This window comes from Lynx rufus, unplaced genomic scaffold (assembly GCF_022079265.1).
Source record: "Lynx rufus isolate CCGP_SWC_20201006 ecotype Redwood Valley unplaced genomic scaffold, mLynRuf1.p SCAF_7, whole genome shotgun sequence".
NCBI classification, from domain to species: domain Eukaryota; kingdom Metazoa; phylum Chordata; class Mammalia; order Carnivora; family Felidae; genus Lynx; species Lynx rufus.
The window spans coordinates 37,422,887-37,440,582 of record NW_025814889.1 but is presented as its reverse complement, the minus strand read 5'-3'; the positions used below and the strand labels follow the sequence as shown (position 1 = coordinate 37,440,582).

The following is a 17,696-nucleotide window of genomic DNA, read 5'->3' as shown; positions in this document are numbered from 1 at the left end:
TTCACAACCACTACCCTATTCCCTGGGATTTTCCTAGAGAAAGTGCCCACAGCATACTTCAAGAAACCTAATCTAGAAAGGACACAGGTTTACAGTCAGACGGACCTGAGTTTGAACCCCTCCTCTGTTCCACCAGTCAGGGCAGCTAGGCAAGGATCTGAGCCTCAGTCTTCCAATCTGTAAAGGGTAAAAAACAATGTCTACCTACTTTTCAGGGTTAAAGACAATATGGTAAATTGCTTAGGATATTGTAGGTGCTTAAAGGCGAGTGGGGGTGGGGGCGGTCATTGGTGTTTGTTGTGTGTCCTCGGGACGCAGGGGCTGGGATGATGGGTGTCTGGGCCCAGGCAGCAGCAATTATGTTCTGGTGACCTCTCAGCACAAAAGCACACAGCTGAGACAGCCTGGCAGCTGTCAGTGGTGAATTGGTATTTGTTTAATAAATGTGTATGCCCCCCGCCATGAGTGAGTTCATCCAGAACGGGGTCCTTATCATTATTCCTGAGCATGCCCTCGTGGTGCTGGGTACAGGACCGTCCCCTGGTCGGTCATTCATTCAGAACAGCCAGTGTCTCTTTCAAGACAGTGAAGGTGCTTTTTCAGCCCCAGGTGCTGAGGAGGGAGGGGAAGTTGTGGGGAGCAAGGGAAATTTCCCTTTGCATGAACTTCCCCTTCATATTTTAGAACTTCCCAGCAGGGCTGGGGTGTGAAGTGAGAATCTCGGTCTGTAGTTTTCCATCAAGCAGCCCCACTCGGTGTCTCGCAGGCCCCTCTCAGCATGTCCTGTGGGGATCCCCAGCAAGAGAAAGCTAGAGCGAGTCTCCGGCCTCAGACTCTTAGCCTCTGTGAAGCCGGAAGGTCGGCTCTGGCAGAGCCACACGGCCTCAACCAGAATTCACACCCGTGTTACCCCTGGGCTCAGCTGGGACGGTGTGACCTGCATTGCTGCATCTGCCCTGTCCCTGTGTGTTGGGTCCACCATAGTGCAGAGGGACACCAAAGTCCATGAGATTACAGAACAGTGGCGACAGCCGTCCCAGAACAAAATACCCAGCCTCTCCATGAACAGAAGCAAGAGGAAAGAGAATCAGACGAAGCAGGGGTTAGATTTCCTAGCTCATTCATTCATTCAAAAATTTTATTTCAGGGGCACCTGGGTGGCTTAGTTGGTTAAGCAGCCGACTCTTGATTTCGGGTCAGGTCACGATCTCACAGTTGGTGAGTTCGAGCCCCACATCGGGCTCTGTGCTGACAGCGGAGTCTGCTTGAGATTCTCTCTCCCTCTCTCTGCCCCTCCCCTGCTCCTGCTCTCTCTCTCTCTCTCTTTCTCTCTCTCTCTCTCTCTCTCAAAATAACTAAATAAACTTAAAAAATTGGGGGCGCCTGGGTGGATCAGTTGGTTAAGCATCTGACTTCAGCTCAGGTCATGATCTCACGGTTCATGGGTTCGAGCCCCACATCGGACTCTGTGCTGACAGCTCAGAACCTGGAGCTTGCTTCGGATTCTGTGTCTCCCTCTCTCACTGCCCCTCCCCAGCTCGTGCTCTGTCTCTCTCTCTCTGTCTCTCTCTGTCTCTCTCTCTCTCAAAAATAAACATTAACAAAATTTTTAAATAAAAAAAATTTTTTTTATTTCATACCTACAATGTGTCAGACTTTCTGCAGGGACCTGGGGCTATGCACGGACAGGCAGTCTTACTACCTTACCTTCAACTTGTAGAACAGCTGTCTTGTTTGCTCTGGCCTCCTTTTCACTTTGAGCCCATCCTTACTCAAGCCCACCCTGGCCCCTGCAGCTTCCAACCCCCACTGGGTATTCAGACCAATTAGTAAACTCCCAGAGGCCAGAGACCCCAATTTTTACAAAAGGTAGGAATCCTGAAATTACTTGGAAAGCCTACCTAAGACTGTGTCCACACTGGGGAGGGTCCAGAGACAAGATGAAATACAGTTAAATGACTCAGTCATCTTGCAGCAGTGAGAACTGTGAACCCCATAAAATGTTCTCCTCACCACCTTCATCTAACTCCATGCATGCTTTTAGAAGGCCTGCCATGGCACCTACTGTGTGAGCATGTAACTTTTGTTCCTGCAGTGTATTGTTTCCTAGGGCATAAATATCTAAAGGGTGGGGACTGCTTCATAATTCCTTGTTTTTGCCTCCAGCATTTAATGCAGTGCTGGCTCAGAGCAGACACTCAGTGCTCATTGGATGGATGGATGGATGGATGCAAGCTGAGGGAAAAAATCCATCCCAGTTTTCCATTTTCTGGAAAACCATTGCTCTCCTGGAACCAGGGGATAGATTAGGGCTTGAAGGACTCAGGTCCCGCTTCTCCTGAACAATACAGCTAGTGCCAAGCCCGACTCTGGGGCCACGGGATGCAGAGTTCTTCTAGGGCTACCTCTCCCTTACACCCTTGCAAAACGCCTAGCCCCATAAATGTGTAGCCTTTTTCTGGGCCTAGTACGACTTGATGCCTGCGGCTGGAGAGGTGGTAGGGACAGCAAAGATGCCTCTGAACTCTTCCTGGCCTAGTGTCGTGGGGCTGGAGCCACAGGAAAGAGGATGAATTTGCTCGAATGTGTCCCCGGGGCAGCTCTCCCCTACACCTTTCACTGGACTCCAACAACACATTGATCTAGGTATTATTATTTCCATTTTACAGAGGAGAAAGTGAAGGTCCAGAACGGTAAACCGGCCCAAGGTCACAGAGCTGGTAAGTAAGAAGGCTCAGACCCCAGCGGGGACTGCAAGCCTCTGGGAGGGACTATACTGGGCTGACTGTGGTGTATCTCAGTTGGGCACACTTATCTGAGGGTAACAGAGGACTGGGTGTCTGTGTGCACACGGATGGATCTGGGACATACGCCAGGTCTGAGGTGTGGGATCCAAGGCTCCAAGGCAGCCTGGTGGGCTCAGCTTCCCCGCCTGTAAGGGCCCCGCTTACAACTCCAGTGAGCTGGGCTTCCTCCCTCCCCATTCAGCCATCGCTTGCCCAGGGCTCCCCACGCCTGTCTTTCTTCCCTAACAGGTGTGGCTGCTAGACAAGAGGGGTCCCCTTCTTTTTATGTCTTTTTCCTTGGAGAACTGCAGGATCAGGTATCTGGCCTTGCAGGGAGAGAAAGCAGATGGGACAGACAGCAGGCCCTGCCCCACCGTCTCGGCTAAAGCGACATTCAGGAGTTCCTGCTCCTGTTCCTGGCCCCGACGCAGGCAAGTGGCTTTTCTCTCACGTCTTTGTCTGTCAATGCCCTGGGTTATTAGAGCATATCCCCCTCATCCGTCCCCCCAACTGGCTTAATGACCTCACACCATTTGGCACTGAGGACTGAAAGGGCTCTCACACCCGTGACATCATTTGAGCCCTACAATAAGACTGCGTACATGCGGGTGCACAGTATTACCTCCGTCTGAAAAACATGAAGATCTGAATCCCAAGTAAGTTCCTGTGCTCACTTCGGCAGCACATATACTAAAATTGGATCTCGGGTAAGTTCCACAAAGACAAGTTAGAAGCAGGTCAGGACTGGACCCCACATCTCCTGATGCTCAGGCCAACGGATTATTTTCACACCATATTCCACCACTAATGAATCTCCTAACTAGGATTCAAATCGCCATTACTGAAACACTGGCACTCCTCCCTCAGATGCTTGCAGCTGTGATCACATGGATGGATGGAGAGACAGCTGTCACACTGTCAGCACGGGGTTCACAGCCCGCCCCATCTAAACCAGCGAGTTCCTTCCCAGACCCCTGTTTGCTTTTCCTTCAAAAAAACAGCATCTGTCACAAGTTCTTATTGAAGACACTGTGTCATGTGTCACGAGTATAGCACAGCGCCACATAGTAGGTGTTCTGGAACTATCGTCAGACGGGTGAGATGCCAGGGGTGTGGTGTCTCGAGCTGCAGCATGTTTCTCTAGCAGACTGACTTCTCCCACCTGGCACACCTGAGGGAGGCCCAACCAGTCATTGTCCAGGAAGAAGCAGCCAACACCGACCAACAGGAGGGCCGCGATCACCAACTTTTATGAGTTCTCCCAACAGCCACAAACAAATCAAAAACTGAAGACTGGCAAAGATTCCGGTGCATTTTCCCACTAACTGACCTGTAAAACAAACTAGGAAAATCACCCAGGGGACGCTGTGTGCCCTCAGTCTGCAGCCCCAAGAATCCCAGGCACTCCCCCAGAACAACGCCAGAAGGACCATCTGAACAGAGGTGGGGACACCGGCCGACCCCAAAGCCTCCACATGTTCAGGGAGAAATGCAGCTGTGTGTGTTCAGGCACTTACACACACACACACACACACCCCGAGAGATGAGTGCACCCCAGCTCCACGCAGCTCCACACGTATAGGCTGCAGACACCTGTGGTAGAACTTGGGGACCAGGCCACGCCACTGACCCCGAGGTAGGACAGGCTTTGCCTTCTTCCACTTGCATTCTCTTTGCAGCCTGACCCCAAGAGCTCATCTGTGCAGCTCCAGCCCTGACCGCGAGCTGTGGTCATGGCAGTGCCACCCCCTGGTGGCCACGTCCGGCGGTGCCGCGCCTGGCATCTGTCCGCTGAGCAGAAAAGCGAGGTGGTCCTCAGGAGGTGGGCGCCCTCTGCTGGCTGAACTGGGGTAGTGCCCGTTCTGTCCGGGCTTCTCATGCCTGCGGCCTCAGGTCTGCTGCAGTCCCCGGCTGTCTCCCTCGCGTCCCCCCGCAGGCACCCGCGCTTGCACTCACAAGTTTGGCAGGTGGGGTCAGGGAGGGACATGGTAAGGGGAATGTGGGCGGGAAGAAGCCCAACCACACTTTCCTCTGCCTTCCTCTAGCTAAGGCTCAGGCCGCCCTCGTTCCTCCCTCCATTGCCCTGCTTATTCCACCGAGCGAAGGAGGGAGGGAAGGGGCTGTGGGGGACGCATGGACAGAATGTGACAGACCCCTCTGGTGTGAGTGTCTGAGGATGGAGGGTCTCAGCTGGGCCCCACTGCCCTTCTCACCACCGCAGTCCCCTCTGCTCATGGTCCACAAGTACTCAATGAGGCAGGGACAGAGAGGAGGGAGGGGCCGCTAAGGCCACAGCTGTAAAGCGAGGAAGTGGCCAAGGCCGCAAGGCAGAGAGGGGCAGGAACCAGGCAGAGCCTCTGGCAGTCGGTGGGAAGAGCATGGATTTAATGGAATGAAGGGTAAGAGGGACGGGGCTGTCACTCCACCCACCGGCCCTCACCCGGCTTCCCAAGGCCTGTTGCGAAAGGGGTGCCCTTGATACCAGCATCTCACACCTGTACAGCCACCCCTGGAGCAGAGACGTTCCAGTGGCAGGTGCCCAACCCAAGGTGGATTCCAAACCCTCCTTCTCATCTGCCCCGGGAGGAGGCAGAGAAGCACAGCGGGGCTGCTTCTGCCCTCCCCTTCTGCAGCTGTCCCCACAGCCAGGCCCACGGGCACGATCCGAGGCCCTGCGGACCTAGCAGTGGGACTCCACTTCTGTGAGTATGAGCAGTGATGTCCTGGGTGTGGCGGGGGCAGAGGGTTCTGCTCGGTTCCATCCAGGCAGGTCCTCAGCTGGGCACAGGAGCTGGCGAATTCTCTGCAAGGAACGTGGAGGTGGCGGTGGTGAGCTGGAGTCAGGGGCGTATGTCCCAGCTTCCCTCACCACCAGCGTCTGCCTGCCGCCCCCCCAGGCAAACGCCCCTCCAGGTGCCGGGCCCTGTCATCACCGCCTGTGACTTGGAGGCTTCCAGTCTCTTTCTGAGACTCAGAAGCACTCACTCAGTGCCTCCCCAGCACCTTCACCGGGCTCCTTTGCTGGCAGGCATCTGTGTATCATCATGGGGGCCCTACCTCACCCTTTAGGGCTCCTACCCGCCCTACTGACTCTCTACCTCTCTGAAGGAGCCCTTGAGGGTGCTGAGCTTGTAGAAGCCCCAGGCAGGAATGCAGACCATGGAGGACAGAGCCAGGAGCCAGCCCAGGGCGTCACCCCACCACGGGTATGTGTACTTCTTGTTGTAGGTCAGCGGCGTGTACTTGATCAGGGAGAAGAGGAAGGTGGCCTGAGGATGAGAGGAGAAGAGAAAGGGGCTGGGAGAGCAGGGGCCTTGTGCCCTCGGCCCCCCTGGGAGAGCTGGCAGAGACCAGTCCCCTTGCAAGACTGGATTTGCCTCCAGGCTCAACTGGGTCAATCAACCCCCAATTCCCATCCACATTCTACTCAAAGTCCACACCCCCAGTAGTATTTCCAGGGCACCTACCTTGTTCCTGCAGGGTCCCCGCACCCCCGGGCACCCATACACATGGCCGGCCCTCAGCTAGGACATGGTCACATGGCTGCTGGTGTTTTCGGCTGCTTAAGTCTCCTGCACCGTCAGGAGGGGCTGCCAGGGCCTCAAGGGCAAGGGTCATGCCTCCTTCCCCCTGGGCCTCATTTATGCCCTGCCTATAGTGGGCGCGTGGGGGGACTGCTGACACGCAAGATGGTTTATGGAAGCAGCACTTAGTGGTTTATGGTTCAGGCTCTGAAGCCAAGCTGCCAAAGTAGCTCACGGCCACTTTCTCACTTGGGCAAATGGCTTCACCTCTCTGGCTTCAGCTTCACCTATAAAATGAATCTAACGGTAATTCTTGCTTCATGGGGTTCTTGTGCAGATAGCGTGGGCTAAAATGTGTACCACGCTCTATGCCTAACGCGAAGTAAGTGCCTTGTGATGGTGCTGTTATTATTGCTGTGGTTAATAGTATTATTATGAGCAACCCAGGACACTTGGGTTTTGCTCCTGCCCTGTGACATTCGACTCACTCTGTGGTGTGGGTTCAAGCCATCTGACAGCTCTGAACCTCAGTCTGTCCTTCTGTGAAATGGAAAAGAAGAATCTATCTCGCTAATCGTTTTCTAGAATCCAAGAGGAGGACGAGTGAAAATCTAAAATGATTCTCAATCCTCATGGACACATCCTTTCCAGGGCTAACAGCCTATCTACCCTCCTACGGCCACCGTCCTTCTTTGCCTTCCTGTAGTTTTACCCCCTGAGGGTTATCTTACTGTGCATACGGCTGGTGTGAGGAAAAGCCAACAATATTTGATAAGAGGCCATGGCCTGTACCCAATCATATCTTCAATGTTGTCGTAGAAGCGCCCGGCTCCTACCGTGCAGAAGAGAAGGAAGGAAGGGGGAGAAAGGACATTCTTTAGCATCCAAGGCAGAGGCAGGATGGGCAAAGGCCAATGAACAGAAGCTACCATGGTTGTCTTTCCAAATCGCTGCTGGGAGAATCTCTTCCCTGAAATTCATAGGCATGCACAGCAGTGGGCAGGACTCGGCTTAGGCAAAGATAATAACTTTCTGATTACCAAGGCTGTTAAGGGCTGAAAAGGTTTGGACAGGACAGGATTTGGACCCACTTGGGGTGGTCTGGGTACAGTCATAACCAGGAGAGTGACAATGGTAGCAGTAGCAACCAGAAGATTTTTGAGGCTGAGTAGGGGAGGTGCCCCAGGAAAAGGTGGGTGTGAGCAGGAGATGACTGTCTTTTGCTCTCAGGCCCTGAGGTGACGGTGAGTACTGGGGTTGGGACCTGGGGGAAGAGTCACTCACCATAGACCCAAGCCACGCAGAGGGACTCAAAGATGGCCACAAACAGGAGACACATGCCACTGGCTGCGTAGTAGTCAAAGAGCTGAAACACGTACATACCGCCCTGCCCAGGAAGAGATTAAAAAAAGAAAAAAATGAAATGTATCCAGAGGAAACAGATTGGCCCATGGCCTCCGGCCTCACACCCTCAGACACAGAGCAGACCTGGTGAGGATCATGGGAGACAGATATTAAAACAACATAGTCTGTAAGCTCTAAGGCACTAGGCAGCTATGAGACAGTAATTATTTTTTATTATGATTTTTGGAAGGAAGCTAAAACAGACAGCTACTGTTAGCTCATCCCTGAGAACATTTAGGGATTGACCCGGAAGTCTAAGAAAAAGCGTGTACTTTTTTGGCAAACGCTCGGACAGGGGCTGTCCTCGATACTGTCAAGCTGGCAAGCTCCATCTCCTTCCGTCTCCCTTGAGACAAAACAGAAAATATCACCCCTCCCCAGGGCGCCCTTTCTTCCTTTGAAGTTTGTCCCTGGAACTTGGTTCAGTTGCCTGGGAAATCACAGGAGCTTGCTGGAGAGGCAGTCCTAATCCAGGACTTTCTGACCATCTTTTTCACACCTCTTAGCTTACCTGGAGCCAAATGACCCCTTGGCCACCCCCAAAGGTAGGTGGCCAGTGTCCAAAGGCCAGAGGAAGGCGCCGCCTGCTTTGTGCTTCCTGTGGCTGGGAAAGGAGGGCGTCCCAGGGCCCTGAAGCCCGGAAGGCCTGCCCCGCGACCTGAACCCACACAGCCTGCTCCGCCTGACAGGTGGCAGCGTCCAGCTTGGCTTCTCCTCCTCACCCGGTCCGCACCTCCAAGCCTCCCAGACCCTCACCTCTGTGAGCATGACCAGCCCAACAAAGAAGGAGACGACAGACACGCCGAGAATGAGAAGCTCCCTCCGGTTCTTCTTGCGGAATACACGGGGGTACATGTCCACCAGCGCCGTCACCAGGCTTTCTACGCACACAAACTGGATGAGAGGGCAAAAGAATTGGAGGGAAAGAGAGCTCCCAAAACACGCTGCGCCAACTAGCTCTGGCTTCTGGCTCCCAGCGTCAGCCCTGCAGCATCCCTGTCTCAGGTCCCCGAAGCTGTCCTGTACACTTAAGTCTGGACCTCCCCTTCAGAGCTCGTGTTGGTCCCTAGAAGGGCATCCACTTCTGACATTCGCCCAGCCCCCGGCTGTTTTAAGGCCCCTCGGGACATCAGGCTCAGCCTCGTTTCCCCTGCTCCCCCTTCTCCAGCCCCCACACACCCACCCATCTCTCAGGCTCTGCTCGGCCAGTTCTTGGTACCTGGCTGTCCAGTCCCAGGAGGACGACCATGAAGAAGAAGCAGCAAGCCCAGAGAGGAGAGAAGGGCAGCATCGCCACAGCCCGGGGGTAGGCGATGAAAGCCAGGCCAGGGCCTACAGCAAGAAGCAGAGGAACACAGCGCAGTGCCTGGGCTGGCTCCAGGCCGTGTTTGATCCCAAGGCTTCCCAGCGGGGGCCGTGGAATCACAGGAGCCAGAGGAAACTTGACCCCAAAGTTACCATCATCACCCCCAAACTCACCCAGGAGAAGCCACCTAAACCTCTACCTGGGTCCCAAACTTCCAAGGTACCACCCGCTGTATTCTCACTGGCAGGGATGGAACCTAGACACTGTGGGTGTGAAGGGCTTTGGAAAATGGAAAGGAGGCATATCACCTGCGTTTCTGCAAGCTCCACCCTGAATCCTCAGGCTCACTCTCAGGATCTCTTGCCCCAAACCAGAGGTTTCAAATTTAAGAGCCAAGGGGTCGGCAGGCCAGGTACATTCGTGCAGCTGACCCAGTGTCACACACTGGTGAGAGGGAGATAATTCTAGCACCTGCCTCAAAGCTTTCCACTGCATGGTGCGGGCAAAATGCTTCGCACAGTGCCTGGCATTTAGTAAATGTTTAATAAAAGTGAAACGCTATGATTTTTAATAAGACTCAGTGGGATCCCAGTGCTTGGTACTCTGCGTGACAGGATGTGCTGTGGGAACGTTATAATAAAACACTGCCTTGCTAGTGAGTGCACGACGGTGGCCCTCAAGAATAGGGGAAGGGCAAGGGACATTTACAGCTTACCCAGGTAGGGGACCAATCCTTGATTCTGTTTAAAAGCAACAATAGCACTGCATGGTGAAAAGGAGGAAACTATGTGCCACCATAAACTTATCTTCGAGATACAGTTTAAGATGAGCAAAACAAGGGCAGCTGGGTGGCTCAGTCAGTTATGCATCCAATTCCTGATTTCAGCTCAGGTCATGATCTCATGGTTCATGAGTTCGAGCCCTGTGCTCCCTGCTGACAGTGAGGAGCCTGCTTGGGATTCTCTCCCTCTCTCTCTCTGCCCCTCCTCCGTTGCACTGTCTCTGTCTCTCTCCAAATAAATAAATAAACTTAAAAAAAAGTAAAGTGAGTAAAACAAAAAGCCCAGAACAGTGTATATAGTATATTATCAATTAGCTTTTTGAAGGGAGTAAGAAATAGCAGTAGTAATATGTGCTAGGCATGTATGAATGTGTGTGTGTGTGTGTGTGCGCACACTTTTTACTCATATATGCCTAAACTGTTTCTGGAAGGAGAAACATGAACCTCATCACCTTGGTTGCCTCCAGGGCAAGGACATGGAGGCCAGCTGTGGGAAATGCTCACTGTCTATGCCTCTACCCTTTGAAGCTGGGGTGAGGGTGCTCCCCAGGTCTTCCCAGGACACGTCCACCGAAAGATGACTATGGCTCACCCCCAGTGTAGGCGACAATAGAAACGTGTACAGATCCCGCTTGGCGAAGGTTCAAGCAAAACTCACAGAAGCCGCCCCTGGCACCCTTCCCCACAACACTCACCAGACTCGGCCACCTCAGAGATGGGCACCCCTTGCTCCTGAGACATGAAGCCCAGGACAGAGAAGATGGCAAATCCGGCCACAAAGCTGGTGCCACTGTTGAGGAAGCAGAGGGCGATGCAGTCCCTGTGGGGCAGGTGGGAAGGCGGAGACAGGTAGGGTCAGAGAGGGGTTGCCAACAGGAACTGGGAGCACTGCCCCCTCAGACAGGCAGACACTCACCCCAGCCCTTCACGCAGGCCAGAGAGGGGCTGCCCGCCAGGATTAGCTTCTGCTCTCCCCCTGCCCACTCCATTAGCTGAGACTTGGAGTCAGTCAAGGTAGTCATGAAAGAATAAGGCTCTAAGGAAGTTAAATGCTAGTCTAAAAACTACAAACTGCCACACGGCCTCCCCTCCCTGCCATATTGCCACCACACCACTTGGGACGCTACCACTCGGACACAATTCAGTTTGGCGTACTAATATGGAGGGTATGGACATAGACAATCCCAAGCAACAAATAACTCCCATCCCCTAAATTTGATTTCGTAATTCATGTCATGATTTTTTTTTTTTTTTTTTTTTTTTTTTTTTTAGCTAAGATTGAAATTAGCTTGAATGCTCTGATATGAACCAAGTAGGGAACCAGAGGGAGGGGGACATGGGAAGGGGAGCAGTGAGGTAAAAATAGGTAAGGATTCAGTGTTTGTTGGGGCAAATGTACAAAGCAGGTCAGGCCAAGGTTCCACTGTATATGATGAATTACTCCTCAGGCTTCAGCCCACCAACCTCTCCGTTAGCCAGAGGGTTGGGCCCTCGCTGTGGTTTCCCAGCCAACTGCAACTATCCCAGCCTTTGGAAGCAATCCCCCTGCCCGTGCTGCAGTTGGCTCCTTTCAGCAACTTGTGGCCCTGGGGCATTGGAAAATAGGGTGAAGACGAGTAGGGGGAAGGTGAATCCATGAGCTGGTGCACCCTCCAAATCACCCTTGATCTAGCATGCTGGAGGGGGGCAGTTGAGAGAGGCAGATTGGTGGCCCGGGCCCCACTGCCCCCAGTCACCTGTAGCAGTTGTTGTGGTACTTGTTGTAGCTGCCCAGGGCTGTCAGGCACCCTAGACAGATGGCGAAGGAGAAGAAAATCTGGGTGCCTGCGTCCATCCATACCTACACGGGGAAAAGGCAAGAAAGTTGCACTCCAGGAAAGCCAGGCCATCTGGGCTCCATGGGGGCACACAGGCCCATGGCTGAGCCAGACACTGGCTAGCAATGGTGAGAACCCTGCTCTCAGCCTGTGACCCTGCTGTCCCAATGGGCTCTACTTCCTGGGCCCCTAGATGGAGTTTCTTGGGCACTACCAGGGTGGCGTGGGCATTGGGCATTGGAAAAGACTAATGGACCCTTGATGGAGGAGGCTGGGAGGGAGCCCTAGGACTAGGCTAGACCCAGCACCAACTTTTGTATAACAGAAATACAGCCCTGGGTTCTGCCTGCACTTCCCCCCTATCCTCGCCCCTCCTGGCAGTGTGACCAGTTCAGAAGGAATCCAAGGACAGATATAGGCCCTTAATATCAATGCCAACATGAGATATGGCTTTGCCCCTGTGTGCCTCAAAATCTGCTATCTGAAAAACAGAAAGTAGTCCGCAGCTGACCAAGTCAAGAGGATGAATAGAAATGCATCTGTAAGGGCTTTGTACTCCTCGGTAGGGGTGGGGGGGGTGGGGGGGGAGGGGTGGGAAGGAGCTCTGTGGCTAAACATAGGGCATGGTTGTTACTGTTGTCTCAGCTGGCTGACCCAGCCCCAGCATGTTATGATTTAGATTCAACAGCTACAATAACATCCCAAAGAGAAAGAACATCAAGGCGAACAGAACTAGGCAACTCTGCAGATCTGCAGGAGGTGGGGTCCTGGGGCCACAGACCCTCCCCAGGCACCTCCCGTCTTCAGAGGACGTGAGCACCACAAAGGAGCACTAAGCTCCTGGCGCAGAAATCACCAGGCAGGTGTCCTACCATCTCTGTGTTTGCCATTTCTGGTCTCTGCCCAGCCCTGCCCTAGCAGCTCCCAAGTAGGCCCCTGCTCTCCTTACCTCCATGTCAAGCTCCCAATGCCCACATCCACCAGAACCTCAGCTTCTGTCTGTCCAAAGCTCCTCAGTCCCTCACCTACCTCTCCCTGCCTCACTAACCATCTCCGCAGCCCCCAACCTCCCTTGCTTTCTGGTCACACTCGCCCCCACCCAAGTGCCCATTTTCCTCAGCATTGTGATGGGTCTCAGGGACCTCTTGGCAAGCCCCAGTTGAGATACTGGATCTCTAGGACTGAAGGAGAACTCAGAAATCTGTATTATTTTCAGAGCTTCCTGAATGATCCTAATGTCAGCCAGATGTGGGAATCACTGCCCCTGAGAACTGGCATCAGGGACCCATCCAGGGCACTCAGTCCTCTGGTTATAGTCCCATTTCTGTGGGAAGCAGGACAGCACAGGGAAAGCTGGTGAAGAAAAAGGGAGACCATCTCCAGTCTCCCACCCCTTCTGCTCGCTGTGAACCCTGTCCCCAAGGTATTCTGCGAGGTGGGAGTTGCCACCAGGGAAAAGGCGTCAGCAGCAAGCAGCACAGTCGAAGATCCAGAAGGGTCCCTGGCTAACAAGGAAATAGCACACAAAGATGGAAACACCAGGAAAACTTTTTTAAACCTGACAGCAAATTATAATGGGAAAAGGAGGGGCAGTTTCGGGATTTATTTCAGAAGCTAGAGAAGGAAAAGTTAGGAATGAAACTGAGGACGAGAAGGAGGGGCTCACAAAATTCGGTGTGATGCCACGGACATTTGAGGGGATGCCTTGGGTCCTCCATTTGCTCCTTTGAGATGTCTCAAAGCTTTTTCTTCTAAAAGTGCCCCCACAGAGTCTGTGAGAATGGTCACTGCAGGAAAACTCAGTGACCGGAGGTCGCTCTGTTCTATTTCGTTCCTGTTCACTCAGCAAGCAGGTCATTCGCAGCACCTTGCAGCAAGAGGCTCTGAGCCTGTGGGGAGAGGCCTGACCCAGGCACAGACATGGAAGGCTGGGAGACGCCCTGATCTACCCGGGGGCTCACAGCCACGGACCCCCGCGATCTCTCCCCATCAGGTCATCCAGGATATGGCCCAAGAGCCTGCCCAGTGTCAGATCTTCCAAGTTTGTTCCCTGTGCCTGGCAGTGCACAGGGTGCAGACTGACCCACAAGTTACCAGGGAAACCCTCCAGTGCCCTCAGAGACATTCTGCAGCTGCCCACACACAGGCACGGGCTGCAGATCCCACGGTGATGAGGTTTCGTGAACTTGGGTTCGGGAAGAAAAAAATAAGAAAAATTGTGCCTTGGCAGTTCACCCTGCCCTGAGGAGGACAGACTAAGACTGGGGTGGGAACAGAGGTTAATGAGAACACAGAAAAAAATGCAGCAGGAGGTCTGAGAGTTCGGAGGGCAAGGGGCAGACCCGGTGCCTCTGACAAAAGCCCCCTCCTGGGGAGCTTGGCAAGCCCCCTGCTCTTGGCCCAGCTGCAGCCTGACAGGCCTGCTGGGATGGGGAGAGCAGTGGGGTCAGAGGAAGGGCCACAGGGACAAGCAGAGCAAGCTGTCCTGTTCCCCGCCACAGGCGACCCGCTCTCTGACCACACCAGCAGCCCTGGCTTCTAAAGCAAAGCCCCAGTGTGTCTTTGGTTGAAATAGAGGTCTGATCGAGAATAAGACAAGTGTGAAAAACACCTGGTGGAATGTGGGCAAAAAAGAGGTCTTTGGGGGAGCAGAGAAAGAGACCTCTAGAAGATCCAGGAGAGACGTTTCCAACTTTGAGTTCAATCCCAAGGACTATTATATTCAGTATTTTTAGGACGGCAATAGTGTGCAATGGAAAAAGCCTGGGCTTTGGAGTCAAACTGAACTGGGTTCAGTTCTTAACTCTATTCATTACCAGCTATGTGATCTTGGGCAAGTCACTTAACCTCCCTGAACCTTGCTTTTCTCATCAGGGCAATGGGTATAACAACAAATAAAATAATATATATGAAATACCTAACACATAAATATTAGTTCCCTATCCCACCTTCTGGAATAATAAAAGCATCCCTTAAAACTCTCAAATTCATATTCTTTGGATGATTTATATCATGGTCATCAACACAGCAGACTTCTAGAGTACCTGGAATGAAACCCAGGCTCCCCCATGCGCTAGTTTTGTGGGTTAGGGCAAATTTGTTAAGTTTTCTAAGCTTCCATTTCTTCTTCAGCAAAATGAAGCTAACGGCAAACTCGCAGGGTTGTGTGGGGACCACCCTGTGTCATGTAACCAGTTACGTGCCTGGCAAACAGTAAGCACATAATAAATGTGTTAGCTGTTGCTGCTGTTTGTTGTTGTTGTTGTTGTTATTTTAAAAAGGCAACTCGCCTTTCAGTAATGATGAGGTCCCATAGATTTCAATGTACGATGTCAAAATAAAAAGACTCGTTCTAATCAATGGACCCAACCTCTTCCCTTAACAGACCCTTCATTAGAATAGCTTAACATAGGGCTTTAAAAGGCTCCACAAGGGCTCTTTGGACACTGTACCCTCAGCCTGCTGCCCCATCCATCTATGGAAGTGCAGCAGGACAGAGGGCCAGGCGAGGGAAAGAAACAAGCGCCCAGTAGAGTCCTGAGTTTCCAGGATCCACTCCTCAACGTGAAAGAGACGAGCCCCAGGGAACACGAAGAGAGTCCGTGACCTGCCTGACACACAGCAAGCCTGGCAGAAAGAGAGGAGAAAGCCAGATCAACCCAGCATTGTCTCTGCCTGCCTCCCCACTCCCAGACCAACTGCTTGGCAGAGAGAGATGTCTTTGGTCTTTGTGTTGGCTAGCAGGAATTTTGCACCGTTCTCAAGTGCCAGGCAAATGCCAGTTGGAATTATCGCACTTCCTGGGGAGTGCCAACTACATTCAATTAGGGCTCTGGCAGGAGCATCACACCTGCAGGCCGCTGCTCTGTTCGCTGACAACAAAGGCTTCCTGCAGCATGAGACCAGGACCTGGCTGCCAGTGAGGCTGCTGAGAAGCCCAGACCAAGCCTGGCTCTTGAAACATCTCCCTCCTCATGGCTTCAGAGGACCAGGAAGACACATGCTATCTGCGCAGCCTACAGCTGGCTGGGGTTGGAAGGGTAATATCCCAGAGGCAGATTAAAAGAGGTTTTATTCCCTGCGGTAACCCAGACCCGGAGTCGTGGCTTTATTAACGCTCAGAGTTGAAGGCTATCTGGTCCACCTTCTTCATGTTTGCTAGAAGCTACTCTACAACAAACGCTACACCTAGAACAGACCTGCTGCATAATGAATGCTCAAGAAATTTTTGCTGAATGAATGAGCTGTGAGAAAAACCAAGATGTGCAGACGGGACTTTGCTTTCAAGACATCCTAAAGTAGGGGCACCTGGGTGGCTCAGTCGGTTAAGCGTATGACTTCCGCTCAGGTCATGATCTCGCGGTTTGTGGGTTCTAGCCCCACTCTGTGATGACAGCTTGGAGCCTGGAGCCCACTTTGGATTCTGTGTCCCCCTCTCTCTCTGCCCCTCCCTTGCTTGCACTCTGTCTCTCTCAAAAATAAATAAACATTAACAATTTTTTTTTTTTAAAAAGAGAGATCATAAAGTATATGGGATTTGTCAGCATTCGGGCCCAGCTTCCAGTTGCAGACATGAAGATGGAAAATTCATTAAACTCTCTAAGCCTTCATTTCCTATCTATGAAATGAGGATACTTCATTGATCTGTTGTGAGGATAAGCTATAATAATGGATGTAAGCCTCTTAACAATGACAGGGATATAGTTAGCACTCAATAGTTGTTGGCTATAAATAGCTGATCAGAACAAATGAGGCACTGATCACAGAAGCCATAAATCCATTCCAGAAATCCCAGACCCCTCTCTCCTAGTTAGTTCTGTGTCAGCCTACCTGCCTGTCTCCCCGCCTGAACACAGCCCTTCCTTCCCACCCTGACCTCCCAACAAAGGCAGACTGTGCGGTTTCACGACTGGTTCACACCTCTGCTGCTCCAGAACGACAACGGAGCTCTCCTGCACAACAGACCCAAGCCAGAGTCTACCCTTGGCCTTCAGAGCTGTCCTTCAACTCTGCCCCCATGACCTCCTGTTCGCTGTGGACTCTCCACCACAACACTTTGGTCCCAGATAAGTCAAAGTGCTTATGATTCACAAAATAAAAATACACTTTGTTTGGCCAGCCACTTACTTGCTGTGTGAACTTGGGCCTTGTTTGCTCATCTGTTCAATGAGGAGTTTGTACTAGATGATCTCTGGGGTCCTTTTAGCGCCAACACCTACAGTTTTATGGTTTGTTCCAAAGCCTGACTACAGCCTTTGTGCCTCACGTGGAGCTGACGCCACAGCAATCTGCACCTCCACTATGTTTAAGAAATGGGGGAGGGTGGGATAAGCCCATATCCCCCCAGGTCACTGAGCAATACCTAGGACGCAAGGCTATGGATTCCCTGGGGGAGGTTTTGAATGCAAGTGCTCTGGCTACTTCTGGGAGCCACAGCAGGCCCGGTAGAACTTGGGATGGGAGAACTTAACTCGGCTGGGGTGGCTGGAAGGCCTAAGAAAAATTCAGCTGCTGGATCACCCAAAATTCTGTATCATGGGGACCCATTGCTTCTGCATGGGCTGAGCGCCCAGCCCCAGAGGAAAGTGTGGAACTGTGTGCCACTCCCTTTGCTCTTATTCCCCCTGGGCAGTTTCAGGGAATGTGCTGGTACCGCATTATTTATGATGTTTGCAAAGCCATCCAACGGTTAGTCTTTTTTGTGCTGGGAGCCTCCCGCTCTGTCTCCTCAGGGCCCCTTTCCAAACTCAGAGAACTCCTCCAGGACCCAAGGGGAGGATCTCTAAATTGTACATGCTCCCCAGGGAGGGCGACCTCCGTGCCAGGGAGGCAGAGGCGGGGCACGTAGCTGGGCAACACATTTTAGGGGCTCTGGGGTGGAGCTTACCCACGCTCCCCTCCGGCCCTCGACACCTCCTGGCTTTGCCAGCTTTCAAAATGGCTGCCAAACATGAGAAGATAAGAAACCCGTCAGAGGCAGTGGCTTCTTATTTCAGGCCCTGCTTTACAAACCCCTCCAGTCAGCAAGCAGCACCAACCCCCTCCCTGCGCCAAGCCACGAGGAAGCTGGCTGAAGCA

The 17,696-nt window shown here is 52.6% G+C and overlaps 1 protein-coding gene across 2 annotated transcripts in view; it reads right to left on the bottom strand.

Annotated features, from left to right (window-relative positions):
* Positions 1-5,156: 5,156 nt before the first annotated feature.
* SLC6A13 (solute carrier family 6 member 13) overlaps positions 5,157-17,696 on the bottom strand; it is a 30,967-nt gene continuing 18,427 nt past the window's right edge. For both annotated transcript variants that reach the window (XM_047066061.1, XM_047066062.1), the window contains 8 exons: positions 11,538-11,641; positions 10,497-10,621; positions 8,934-9,046; positions 8,471-8,608; positions 7,595-7,697; positions 7,042-7,142; positions 5,885-6,055; positions 5,157-5,589 (listed from right to left, as the gene is read on the bottom strand). In XM_047066061.1, coding sequence (XP_046922017.1) covers positions 5,467-5,589; positions 5,885-6,055; positions 7,042-7,142; positions 7,595-7,697; positions 8,471-8,608; positions 8,934-9,046; positions 10,497-10,621; positions 11,538-11,641 — 978 coding nt within the window. In that variant the 3' untranslated portion in view covers positions 5,157-5,466. The remainder of the gene's footprint in view (positions 5,590-5,884; positions 6,056-7,041; positions 7,143-7,594; positions 7,698-8,470; positions 8,609-8,933; positions 9,047-10,496; positions 10,622-11,537; positions 11,642-17,696) is intronic.